We start from the raw sequence: 13,107 nt of genomic DNA, 5'->3' as shown, positions 1-13,107 counted from the left end.
GGTGGGAAGTGCTATCAATGCATGAAAGTAAGAAAAGTGGGCATAGCAAATGACAAAAGACCACAGTTCATTAAATACTGAATATACAAAATTTTACCATGTTGCATATTATTGAGAAACCAAAAAAGATATAACCAGCTATCAGAAGAACACTCTGTTTGTGTTTTACTGGCTAATGATAAGGTTTTTTCACTCATATTACACTGTTCTGAATAAACAATCTTTATGTTTATCTGTTGGTCTTTTAGAAGAAAGACCAGCACAAATATTTGAGCATTAAAATGCCCCTTGTCATAAACATGGCAAATTTCAGCTCAGGCAGACTAGAGGCACAGTATGGTGCAAATGGTATGCTTCAGCTGAAACTGTGTATTTTAGCAAAGGATCCCAATACTGAACACTTGTAATCTTAAAGCAGCTTAGACACAACCATGTGGACTAGAAGAGTGATGCAAACTTTTGCAAAGAACTGGCAGTGGCTGACCTTGTGGACAACATTCACACAAACACATTCCTTTGAAGTCTGCAGCTTCAGATTTTGCTGCAGTAGTAAGTCAGGAAAGAAGCAGCACCCACAGCAGCGAATGGTTTCACAACAGCTTTGGCTTATGCTCTGATATAAACCCCATGACTTAGAGATAATTCTACAATTCAGCTTTGGCATAATGTAGTTTTTATATTGTTGTAGATGTGTGCAAACCTCCTGGCCCCAGTCCCCAAACTTCCATTCTACTACAATTTTAGGTGTTTATTTTTTGTTTGTTATTTTTAATTTTTTCCCTATTTTTTGGTTTCAGATTAGGAGGTTTAGTTTCATACAATGTATTCCAAAGCTTAAAAGAAGCATAAGGTGCTTTAGGTTACCTGCAGATATCTTCTGCATCAAAATACTTGGAGTTTCTGTGATCTATAACAATTATTTCCTGGTGCTTATCCAGGAAACATTCAAGTGCTGATTCCAGAGTCCAGGCAACATTGCACCTGTATCCTGCTCTGTCACAAGCCCACCAGAAACCATTGCTTTGGTTGTCTTCTTTTGCAAAGATTAGCAAAACCTGCAGAGGATGGAAAACAGCAGCACCACATTAAGCACATAAAGTAGTCTTCTGCATGGAGCAAGTCTTAACAAATGCTTCTGCCCTCTGGAAAATTTAAAGTCTGCTTTAAAAGTGGGAAGCTTGAACCACAGGTTGTAAAACAACCAATGTAGTAGTACACCTTTCGTAATGGATACCACAGTTATCAATAGATAATCAACAGTTAACAACAGTTAACCATATAAATAGTTAATGGTTTTAAACAAGGACTGTTTAAAAGTTTAGGACAAAACTAGCTTGCCACATGATGATTTTTTCCTAGTTCCTGTTCCAATTCAATCAGCAACCAACCAGAGTGTTCAAACATCATTGCCACTCTTGTCTCATCTGAGCTACACACACTTTTGATTGTAAGGAACTGTCTGAAATGCAGCTGCCTTAATTACCTCTTTTCATCCCTGAAGACATGGGCAAAAAATAACACAGTTCTTTTCTTCTTAATCACAAAAATGGCATTAACCAATATTATTTCAAAGCTGAAAAGAACAACAGGCAAGAAGGTATGCACAGGAGGAAAAATATTCAAACGTGAGAAATTTTTACCCAGTAAATTGTACCAAACTGTCCCTAATTATATAAAGTAGTTTAGACAATTTCAACTGAACACTTAGGGAACTGCTCACACAATATCAGGTAGGAAATGTACAGAGATGCCACTGAAGATCAAGGAGATGCTGTAGGAAGCCTGTTTGCAAGCTGACATACAGAATAGAAGCTGAAAAAAGCTGTGTTTTTGTGCCTCTCATGTAAAAGAAAGTGTTTTTCAGAGCGAATAAATTTTTCATCCTTGTCCCGTAACACACAATTTATCAGTGTCCATTTATTAATCGAAGTCATGCAGACATTCCCCATTACAGTTGCACATATTTACCATAGCGACTGATAACTATCCGTGCTACCCTATGTGTCAGACGAAGAATAGGGCTAATTTAGTGCAAATATGCTGTGAAAAAGAAGGCCTCAAAAAGTCAAAAGTTTATCCACAGCTATTAAAATTGCACAAAAAGTCAACAGCCAGAGATTAGTCATGTATAAAGCAAAATCCTGTTCATTTCACAAATAAAAGTCATCCTCTGACGTTACTGAAACAATGTGCTCAAGAAAAATATGCAAAATTTTGCTCCAAATGCCTGTAGGAAAGGCCAATAACCTTTATCTGCCTTGCTTTATGGAGCTGTGGTGCCAGCACATGAATTTCAGCACCATCAGTCTAGAAGCTAGAAAAGGTGACAATAGCTTTCTTCTTATCTTTAGCTGCCTGGATTGTTGAATTCTAAACAATAAAAAAATCAATCATAGTTACTGTGACAGAGTTTCATTAAACAATGGAAGAAAATTATATGCTCACAATTTCTGTAAATATTAAGAAGGTAAAAGTTTCAATGTGTTGGAAGGTTTTTGATTGCAGTTATCAATAAGCAGATTTGGTTTACTGACACTTAACATCCAAGGTAACTGTTGTCACTCTTTTTAATCCCTGAGGGTTTTTTTCCAGTCATCAAAGAGTTGGAAAGCAGTGATGTGGCCGAGCTGCAGATTTTCTAATTCCTGAGTGAAGTCCCTACTCTGATACAATCTTCTGTTTGGTTCCAACTGCCATTAGTTTTATTTTGTTCCTAGTTTGAAATGTTATGGGGAAAGAAAATTTGAGGGGGGCAGGGGTGGCGTGCTTTTTGGTATCTTCCTTCTCTCAGCACTCCCAGTTTGGAAATAAAGGATGGCAAAATGCAATAATTTATCATCTTTAAAATAATGGAGTTTAATTAAACCATACAATCTCTCCCTGGTAGCTCATTATCAGTACACAAATCCTTCTGAGAATATTAATTTTAAAAGTTGTTTTAATGTATTACTACTACACTTTCTCATAAACATGGAGCTTACTATAGATCATCAAAACACAATGTAACTAGAAGTATATTTGAACAATGCTGTCAAAGTCAAGGGAAAAATATAATAATCCATATAAACAATATGATCAAGGAAATGCTTAAATTCAATCTGTGTTCCATGCCAAAAAAACTTCATGTAGTTATTTTTTTGTTGCATGATTTGCCAATGTTACTGTAAAAAGATCATTTTATTCAGTATTGCCCTAGTTTAGGAATCCCATGGACTTTCTCTGTAGAGGCCTTTCCAATTTTGGTGATGTACTGAAATTTTTACTCTCCTTCTAAGTATTTGCTTGACACAACTTTTGCACATCTAGTTCCCAGCTTATTATACAAATACAGAAAATGGACAGAAATTTGCTTCAAAGAGTTTGAAATACAAGAAACATCAGCTGAGGATAAACACGCTACCAAAAGGAAAAAGAAAATTACAGCAACTTAAGAAGCTACTTAATAATTTTCAAATCATCACATCCCAGCAAAAGACTTTCAAAGTGGAAAAGACATAGTATCTCTGAATAAAGTTACAGAGATATCCGTTATAATGGTATGAGGGAGCAGCGAAATGCTGGCCACCATTGTGCTTCATGTGCAGCTCATCAGGGAAGAACACAGTGTCAACGCTGTGAAAGAGATTATGGCAAATAAATGTCGTAAAAGGTGAGAAAATGCAGCATTTGAATAGGAACACACTGAAACAGTTATAAGCAAACACTTCTGCAAGAGGATCCAACATCTTTTTTATGTGCACTAATTGTTTCTAAAAACCACATCTCCAGTGTCCCCTGGAGAAAGCATATTTTTGTGTACTTTCAGCATGGTCATTTCTGAAATCAAATCGTTCCTATTTACAAGCCTTGGTACAAAGTTGAGGCAATTGTGCAATGTGTGTATGGGATGTTTGGAGGGTTGGAGCTGGCTGGTTTGCTTTGGACTCTTCCCTTTGCCTCTTAAGGCCAGGAGCACCTGGGTCACAATTCTGTACAAATTAAACTCGATTTTTACTCTGACATATATGGTCATGAAGTCCAGTGGGGAATCTATTAAATGGTTTTATGGCAGGTCACAGGCACAAGTGAGGTCACCTCTCAGACAAAAAATATGTGCCATTTTGAGGTTGGCACAGGTGTCCCATAACAGCATAAAACACAACAGCAGAATAAAATTAAGTTTGCTAAGAAAAGCCCCAGTGGCAATTGTTTTAACAAATGGAACTTAACTTCTCAGACAATTGTAAACATGATTAATCATCCACAAATAGACATTTAAAATGTGATATTCAGTTGCTGTTTACAATGCACAGAGAAACACATAATTGTATTGTCAAGATGGAATAAAAGATTAGTACACATTTCTTTAATGTGGGGATGTGTGCATTACTTGCCAAATTATCTGAGGTAATGTGGCTTGTTCCACAAACACACAAGGTGGGTTTACATGAAATGTTTTACTTAACTGTAAATAAGTTAATGTATGGCAACATCTTTAAGGAAAATTCTTCAGTTAATGATTTTACTTAATAATTTCTGCCTAAAACAGATTATTTTTTTACACAGATTCTCAGTTGTGAAATGTAAAGACAAAATAACACCCCCATCTGAAAAGATTCCAAGAAGAATGTCAATTTTTGAAAACAACAAAAATCCAACTTTGCCTTGGGCAAATCAAATTTCTATGAAGTAATATCCTGACAAAAGCACTGGGAGTATTTGCAGTTGCTAAATATCTTCTGGATAATCTTTCTGAAGATGAGCATGATCCAAAAATATTTTTTTTGTGAAAAGTTACACATTCCTATGTTAAAATTCCCTGGAAAACTGAAGGTTGTTCTGCTATTGAAGTCACTACTCCGCAATCTTATTACAATATAAACAAGTAATTTCATCAGATTGAGTCATCATTAAGACTGAATGTAAAGCCATAAAAAGGCAAAGCTTTATGATGCTTTTCTTCCACACATAGGTTTTTCACAGAAAGGGTGCTTGGTGACTAAATGTGTCTGTATTTTACAGAATTAACCAACCCATAAATTAATTCAGATGAATTATGTATCACTAAAACAATGTTAAAGGCTAAATGGCTATTTAATTTCTTATAATCCAAGAGTTCCAACATCCACTATAAGCTGAAAAGAATAACACTTGGTATCTGATACTGTCACAGGAACAAAATGTACAGAAAATGAAGCATGGATGAGAGCTGTTGCTCCTTAGCTGAATTTGAACCTGTCTTGTTGGAGGACATTTCTTGAATTGGTGGTCTGTAAAACACAGTTCTCTGTCCTGTTACAGTTCTCTGTCCCGTTCTGCAAAACCCAGCAAAACCGAACATATACCTAAATTTCATGAAGCTTTCTGCTGTGGGATACCAAAACTGAACAGGTTTTAATATCCATAGAGGCAGCTCTTTCCCTGGCTGATGCACATACACTCACACTCCTACTAGGCTAGATACAAGGAATGAGGGGATGTTAATGGAAATCTAAGGGTCTTATTTACCGAGTTAATTTACATGTAGATCTTCTCAAGCAATCTGATACACAAAACACACATTATCCCTCTCACGGTCCTTGTACAAGTGAAATTAAAGTATTGTAGTTAACTAAAGATTTTGAACCTTAATTTCTTCAGCTATCAATACTGAATTGGCTGTCTCAGAAATTGAAGGAGCATCTTACCTGAATTGGGTATTGTGTCAGTCTCATGGGTCCAACTTGTACTTCTGCACTTGAAGCCTGCTAAAGAAATACAGATTTTTTTCAGCGTGGTTCTTAAGAAGGTAGCATTTTACATACAAGAATTAAAGGTCAAACAGAACTATGAAAGATGCAAAAAAGCACACTGGCATATGAATAGCAGCCTTAATTTCATTACTTTGAAGTGCATCTTACATGATAATCTTTACCAAATTCCTATTTTTGTTTTACTTGCCTGCAAGTTAAAAATGCTAAGGTTTTAAATAAGGAAGCAAGAAACACACACTTTCTTTTCCCTGTTTCCCCAACAGAGTACCTAGGTTACACAGAAGGACTTTTTTTTTGCTGGAGACTAGAAAGCTATTTATCTCTGGCCAAAAGTTATTCATTAGCATGTAATACAGAACTTTTTTTAAAGGTCTTGTGACATATTCTAAATAATAATGTTTTAGTGGGATTGATAGGGAAAGAAATGACTTTTGAGAAAAGGGAACTTGTTTGGGTTGCAGATTGAAAGTTGTTTTCCAGAACCATAGCCTTCAGTTTTCAGGTAAAAATATCACTACCATGTGAGCCATGACATTTTCAGAAGACATGATAGCACACCATAATTTAAACCTGCTGCAAGAAAGCCAGTACATGTGGGCTGTGGCTGCTTTGTTTGTTATACTTCTTAGGAGCTGGACTACATTAATACTTTTTGTGTCTTGATACATTTCAGTACACTTCTCCTGTATGCTACTGATTTGTTTCACTTCAACCATTAGCTACAGAAGGTTGTTAAGCAACAGAACAATACATATGCCCTCACACAGGTGCACATACTTAATGAGAAGAGTCTTTAAACCCTTAAAATGTTCGTGCATATGGAGAATTATCTGCAAGTTACCAATCTCCGAAAGGGCAGACTCTTTGCTTTCGTGGTCACTAGTTACCCCAGGTGCCCCAGGTGTAGATGAGTAAAAGCAATCACCCTGCAAGACATGTAATCTGACCAAAACCCTAATTGTAGGCAGATTCCCAAGGCCATTCCCTGGCACATAGGAATGCTGGAGCCTTATTTCTGTGGCATTTTTCTCTGTGGTGCTCATTAGTCTGAGCCTTTTATACAGGCAATACTTAATCCTTTAAAAATGTATTTTTCAAAGGAATGCGTATAAACATTTAAAACAGATGAAGTTCCCGGTATTCTACTCTTTCCTTTAGAGAATACAATGCAGTGTTAAGCATTAACAGCCTGGCCTGCACGTGAGACAATGGCATTATGTATAGCTACAACTGACACGTTGGACTTTCATGCACCAGTGCGCATCGATTCTTCTCAGCCCAACAACCTACGTCAGAAGGTGGTAACGGGCAGTACTCCAAAAGATTAAACTACAAAGCATGCCACTGTTTTCCAACGCAAAAACTGCCCCCAATATAAGTGTAGTTAACCTCTCCTTTTCTCACAGAAAAGCTTCACTTCCCACTTGAGCTCCTGCTGTAGCTGAATGTAGCTTAGCGCCAGTAAGCATATCTGAACAGAAATGGAAGTTAGCAACCATCATCAACAATGAGTTAAGAGTAAGTTAAAGAAACAGTTCTCTGAAAGCTCACAGTTCCTATTCCCCCCAACCAAAAGAGAAAAACAGCGCATTCACACTCCAGTGATGCTCAATAGTAAAGTCTTAAATAAATATTTTATTATCATACACTTTGATTAAAAAAAAAGTCTCAAAGTGATCTCATTAGACGAATCTGTAAGACTACACAACAGACTTCAGTCAGTCTCAGAGCAAAAGCGTGTTTTTTGACAATACATAGCTCAAATTGTCTCAGAAGGTGTGGATCAAAAGCATGAGATTCAACAAAAGAAGAATACAGACACATCCATGTATGTTTGGACACATATTTAATTTACTCTCCATTTACTAATGTCAGGGAAATATCAGGGAACTCACATTGTAAATGAATGCCTTCCACTTTCTACTGCTTCAGAAGATACCCAGAGTTAGTCACTCTGTATTGTCAAAAATGGAATAACTGTGCCCAAGACACAGATCAATGCAGGCAAGTCTATCAAGTCCTTTACAGAGATTACTTTATATAGATTAGCCACTTTTCTTATCCTGTTTATTTTAAAACAACGGTAACAAAATAATCCACTCAGACTCTGACTCAGAGTTTTTCTCCCAGCTCTTTCTGTGTCAGCCTCATGAATGAATAGAAAACACTTGAATAGAAGGACAAAAAAATCAGGATCTTCCTCCCTTCCTTCCAGATTCAGGGTGCTCCTGCCCTTCCTAACAGCAGGAAAGCTAGGTGAAAATTAGAAAATCGGAGACTCCTGATGTAGCTGAACATGTCCTTGTCCTGCTCAGTGCAGACTTGATGGGATCAGAACCACGGAGGGATGCAGAATAGGTGCTGTTCTACCAGAAAGATTGCTATGTATTGTCTTTGAGTTCCTAAAATGCTCAACTTCATTACTTATACAATGCACAGAAACAGATGGGACAAGTTAAGGTTGGTAATGAACCTGAATATGGGAAGGATAAATAAACCTTCTCATTAGATATAGCAAAAAATATGTCTGACATCCTCCTTTCTGGTCTTTAAGTTCTGAGTCTTGTTTCACAACCTGAATCAGACCCTTGGATTTATATGCCCAAACTGCTGTAGGTATAAGTGACTGACTCACTTTTCTCTGTCAAACTCAGCTAAAGGAGGCAGCAAAAATAATGACATGTGTGCCTGGCCTTCACAAACGTCCTACAGATCTCTCACTTGCCTGAAGGAACTAATTCCATGTCTTCTGAACTCCTAGAAGAATCTGACCACATGGGCATTGGGTATTAGTGATACCATGACCATACCTCTGTTCATTTCCTCACTTAAGTGAATAGCACATTGCTGATGATTTCCAATTTAAATAAAGCTCTCATTATTTGACTGACTGCCAGGAAGGACTGCTAATAGATCTGCAACCTAAATCAATTAGCGTAGTAGCTCATAACAGACTTTTCTGGTAAAACATGCAGAGACAAGCCTGATTCCAAAGAGGCCAGTGAGAAATCCCTAGTTTCAGTGAGCAGAGGAACAGACACTGTATTGAAAGCAAAGAAATAACCACCTAGAAATAATAAAAGCACAAAACTAGTGAAAAAAAAGTTTGCTTTAACATTTTTAACTGCCCAATATTATTTTCAGTATCATTGTAATCTCCTAAGCAATCTCCCCAGGAATCAGCTAAGAAACAAATAATTAGACAAAGTCAATAGCACTTTCTTAGCTCCTATGCTTTTGTACAAACCAGTGATCACCAATTAGCTTACTATCATAGCAGTGCCATTAAGCAAAACGCATTACTACTTCATTGAATTTTCACCTTTCTAAGTCACCAGTACAAAAGTGTATGGCCCCAGTATGGCTGCAGACTTACAGCCCATGCAGTTTATGAATCATCAATAATTACCAACACACCACTGTAATTAGTGTAGACTCATTAGTACAGCAAAATCTTCTTGCATAATTCTGTGCTGCTTCAGAGCAACAATAGCAGCTAGAGCCAACCAAGCAGTGAAGCAAAGGTGTTGGTGAATTCAGCCTCCTGGAAAGGATCAGGATGGATGTGCCAGTTGAGAAGCAACACGCCGATGCCAAGGTCCCTTTGGACACCCTTTTGCCCTGAAGGCTTCCTACCCTCTTCCCTTTCCCTTTCATTAGTGCACCCCTTCATTCAGCTTTGCAGTGTTTTCAGACATCTGTCTCTTTGGTTTTGCAAGCCAGTAACAGGAATCTCTTTTTGACCCAGCTTTCACCTCAGCCTTGTGCTCCCCTGGCCACATCTTTGCCAGGGCTGTTTTGCACTTCCCTCTAGCTCAGTTTCTTCTATCCACACTGCTGGTGAAGACTGTGGGTCAACCTATTCCTTGGCTATTACCATTTTCATATTTGATTGTACCACTATTTTCAATCTCAAGTCCCTTGGCTTTTTTTTTTTTCCTGGCTAAACTGCAGTCCATAACCATGGATGACTTCAGCCCTGGCCTTAGTCTTGCATGAATTCCCTTATGAGACACAGGGCCAAGAGCTGTTGTCCAACACCTTTGGAGCTGGTGTCCTGCACTTCTGCCTGCTACAGCACACCAGACAAGGGTGCCCAGCTCCCCTTCTGCTGTTCAGCAAAGCTACACTTCTCTGTTCTTCCCCATTTTTTCTTTGTCTTGTCTTCCTTAATAGAACAATATCACAATCTTTCTCCTCTTCTTGTTTTTTTCACTTCTGGTCCATCCAACTCCACAGGCATTTTTGTATAGTTTAACACTCAGCCACTCTTTCTCTGTTTGGAGTCTCTCCATCTTTCTTTGTCAGCTTCTACAGTTACAGAGAGTATCACTTGACCTGTTTAGCAGTTTGTGTTTGTAAAGAAGGGGCAGATTTATGGGAGAAAACTGGAGAGCTCTTTTCACCTCTGAGTCAAAAAACCCCTAAATGATAATTTGGCAAAGGCTGAGAGACTAAGTAGGATGAATCACTCTTACAGTACATACCCATGCTGCTGGAACTTGGTCCTGAGCTAGATGGTTTTGTGGTCTGACCTCCCCAGCTTTTTCAGACACCATCTTTCCCTGCCTCACACATTTGACTGACTCTTTATCCTCTCCACCCACCAGAACAGCTACAGTCCCAGTAACTACAGCAACTCTCTTTCAGGAAAGACGGCTCTCTGCCACCTTGTTGTCAAATTCTTTTGTAGTTGTTGTTTCTACTTCTTTTTCCCAACAGATTCTTCTTGCTGTGGTTTCCTGTTGACTTTTACATCTGCTTGCTGAGCTGCTGGTCCCCCTCATTTTCCTCAGCCCCACTAGAGGGCTGCCAACTCACTCTGCTCCACGAGCTGCTCCCCTCTTGCCAGCAGACTGCCACTTTTCCACGGAGTCCAAAGGAGCATTAGATAGTTGGATAGCTCAACTCTGAAGTTAATGCAAGGTCATGCTATTTTATTTTCTGAAAAAAATGATCAAACACACATACTACTTAGAAGAAATAAAGTTTTATCACTGCTGGTTCAGCCACTGAAGTCTCTGCAAGCACTCCTAAGAGAAGTCTGACCCTTGAGATGCATAGCTAAAAAATACACACATGATTTGGAAGTGGCGGCCTGCTAACAACATTTGTGACAACACACACTGAGGCATGCAGCATAAAAATACTACATCAACAAGGAACACAGGGACCCCAAATCCATGAGACCTGTAGGTTTGGCAGGGTCTGCATGTAGGTCAAGCGTAGCGTTCACAAACCTGCATCTGGTTCTTTTGCCTCTCAAAAGCAAGCAGAATTGAGCTGAGGCCATACCAATACCCCCAGTTAAAGCTATGTCACTGCACACAAGAGAATTTGACATCTACAAGGGAGCAGAACAAGTCAAGAGGAAGAAGAGCCCTTCCTTCCATGACGACCTTCACCTCTGGGTGATGAAATTCAGCTCCTGTTGCGTACTCTCACCCGTGACCTTTGAGCTCCTTTTCTGCAGCGACCTGTGTCTGAAAGGGAGCATTAGACCCTAACTTTCTTTCCCACCTCCTTCTTCCCTGCCAGTCTTGCCTTCACCTGGTGGGAGAGCACTAATTTAGCAGTGAAGCATTTGAAACCAAGCATGGCTAGGCATAATATATCTCATATCAGATCCACCAGCCCACTGCAGTCCCTGCGTCTCTCCTGTGGTCTGAATACCAGCCTGACTGGGCTCCTAAGGGGACCTGCCATAGAGATGCCTCTGTCTGCAAACTCTACATGTTCTTCAGTGTGAGCCATATGACAAGACTTCATATCTTAGCAGAAACAAGATGGTCACCAGTTCCAGAGATAAGCAGAAACCTTCATAAAAACTTCAAAGTAAGGATCAAATGCTTAAAATCGAACTTCTATGAATTACACAGTTGATAATATAATGAATGGCTAAGTTGGTTGGGGTTTTTTGTGTTTCGTTCTCAAACTCTGCTTCTCCTTTGCACAAACTCCTTTTGTGCAATGCTGAGAAGTTTTGTCTCAGAATGAGCTTCAGGAACAGATATTAAGATTTCTTTCTTCCTTCATTCTCATTCCTCTCTATATGATTTCCTGGCTTGTGTTTCCAATAAGAAATTAGAAAAATAAATAGTCAAAACCACAGATCTGTTTCTTCTCTATTTCTCACTCCCTTTTTTGTGCCCAGGAGATGTCATCTATTTTTAAGCAACTAGAGTCAGTAGTGCTCATATAATCTTCCTGTTTCAATTTAAAATCAGTTTTAAGGCAAGAAAAGCAAACCAGGGGATGCAGGTAAACCTCTGAAAGACATGGGGAAAAGAGGGAAACAAAAGGCAGTTAGCACCAACAGGTCACAAGTAGTGGATCACCCTAAGGAAAACAAAAATTGAGAAATTAATATCAGTGTCCAGTTGATAGAGATTTTAGATGACTTCAACAAGCAAGCTGACAATTGTAAAATAATCCTATGAGGTTTAAGATAATAAATGTGTATCTGATATAAAATGATAACTGAAGAAAGAATATTATTTTAGGACTTTTTACATTCTGTTCACAGTTTGGTAGCAGCTTCCTTGTGAATACATTATCATAATAGGACAATAGAACAAACAAGCAGAAAAGACACTAGCTCAGCCATTATGGCGCTACATTTGGCATACAAACTACCATTGTTGAGCAGTCCTCAATTTTGCTCACAGCAGCAGCTACTCTGAGACCTTTCAAGGCTGCAAAAGACTCAGAAACTCTCTATCCATAGAGGGTAGTCCACATCCCATCTGTTCCTATAATTTGCAGATTAGAGCTTTCAACAGCATCTGAAAGCAGTCCTGCAGTTTGTACACACAATTTCTCACCATGTAGATTTTTCTTACATGGATTCAAGGATCATGATAAACTATTAGGATCACTACCAAAATTCTGGTTCTTGGTATCAACATAGAATAAAGTTGGTATTCGAGATATAGTCGGTTGAACACATTGGGGTAGGATGATCCTTAATAAAATCCAAAAAGGAGATTTTTAAACACATTCCCATTTTTAAAAAACCTGTGAGGAACAATCAAAAGAATCAGTCAAACCAACCAATCTTGGTCCAACATCCTGCCTTCACAAGTGGCCAAAAGCAGATGCAAAACTGGAAAATGCAAAAGCAGGACAAACACAGGGTGACACTGTCCCTTACACCCCTTAACCTTGTTGTTTATAGCTGGTCTTATCTTATGCTTTTCTGCTTACAAAGCAGCAGGACATGTAAATTAAGATCATCCCTTTCTTCACTGACCATGTAGAGTGTCTCAAAACTCACAGCACTGGGAAATTTCCTCCCCTTCCCCCAGATATTGGGAGCATGAATAAGAAGAAGGGTTTGGGTAAGGGCTTGAGATGTTCACTGAAACTCCAATGA

At 38.6% G+C, this 13,107-nt stretch overlaps 1 protein-coding gene across 2 annotated transcripts in view; it reads right to left on the bottom strand.

The window, feature by feature from the left end:
• PDE8B (phosphodiesterase 8B) overlaps positions 1 to 13,107 on the bottom strand; it is a 70,753-nt gene that overhangs the window by 35,097 nt on the left and 22,549 nt on the right. The window contains exons 2-3 of one of the 2 annotated variants that reach the window (XM_030968196.1): positions 5,667 to 5,726; positions 865 to 1,055 (exon numbers count right to left, since the gene is read on the bottom strand). In XM_030968196.1, the coding sequence (XP_030824056.1) occupies positions 865 to 1,055; positions 5,667 to 5,726 (251 nt within the window). The remainder of the gene's footprint in view (positions 1 to 864; positions 1,056 to 5,666; positions 5,727 to 13,107) is intronic. The other variant, XM_030968197.1, reaches the window with a different exon arrangement.

Source organism: Camarhynchus parvulus, chromosome Z (genome assembly GCF_901933205.1).
Source record: "Camarhynchus parvulus chromosome Z, STF_HiC, whole genome shotgun sequence".
In the NCBI taxonomy this organism is placed as follows: Eukaryota; Metazoa; Chordata; class Aves; order Passeriformes; family Thraupidae; genus Camarhynchus; species Camarhynchus parvulus.
The sequence above is the reverse complement of the archived record's forward strand: the minus strand, read 5'-3'. Positions and strand labels throughout refer to the sequence as shown.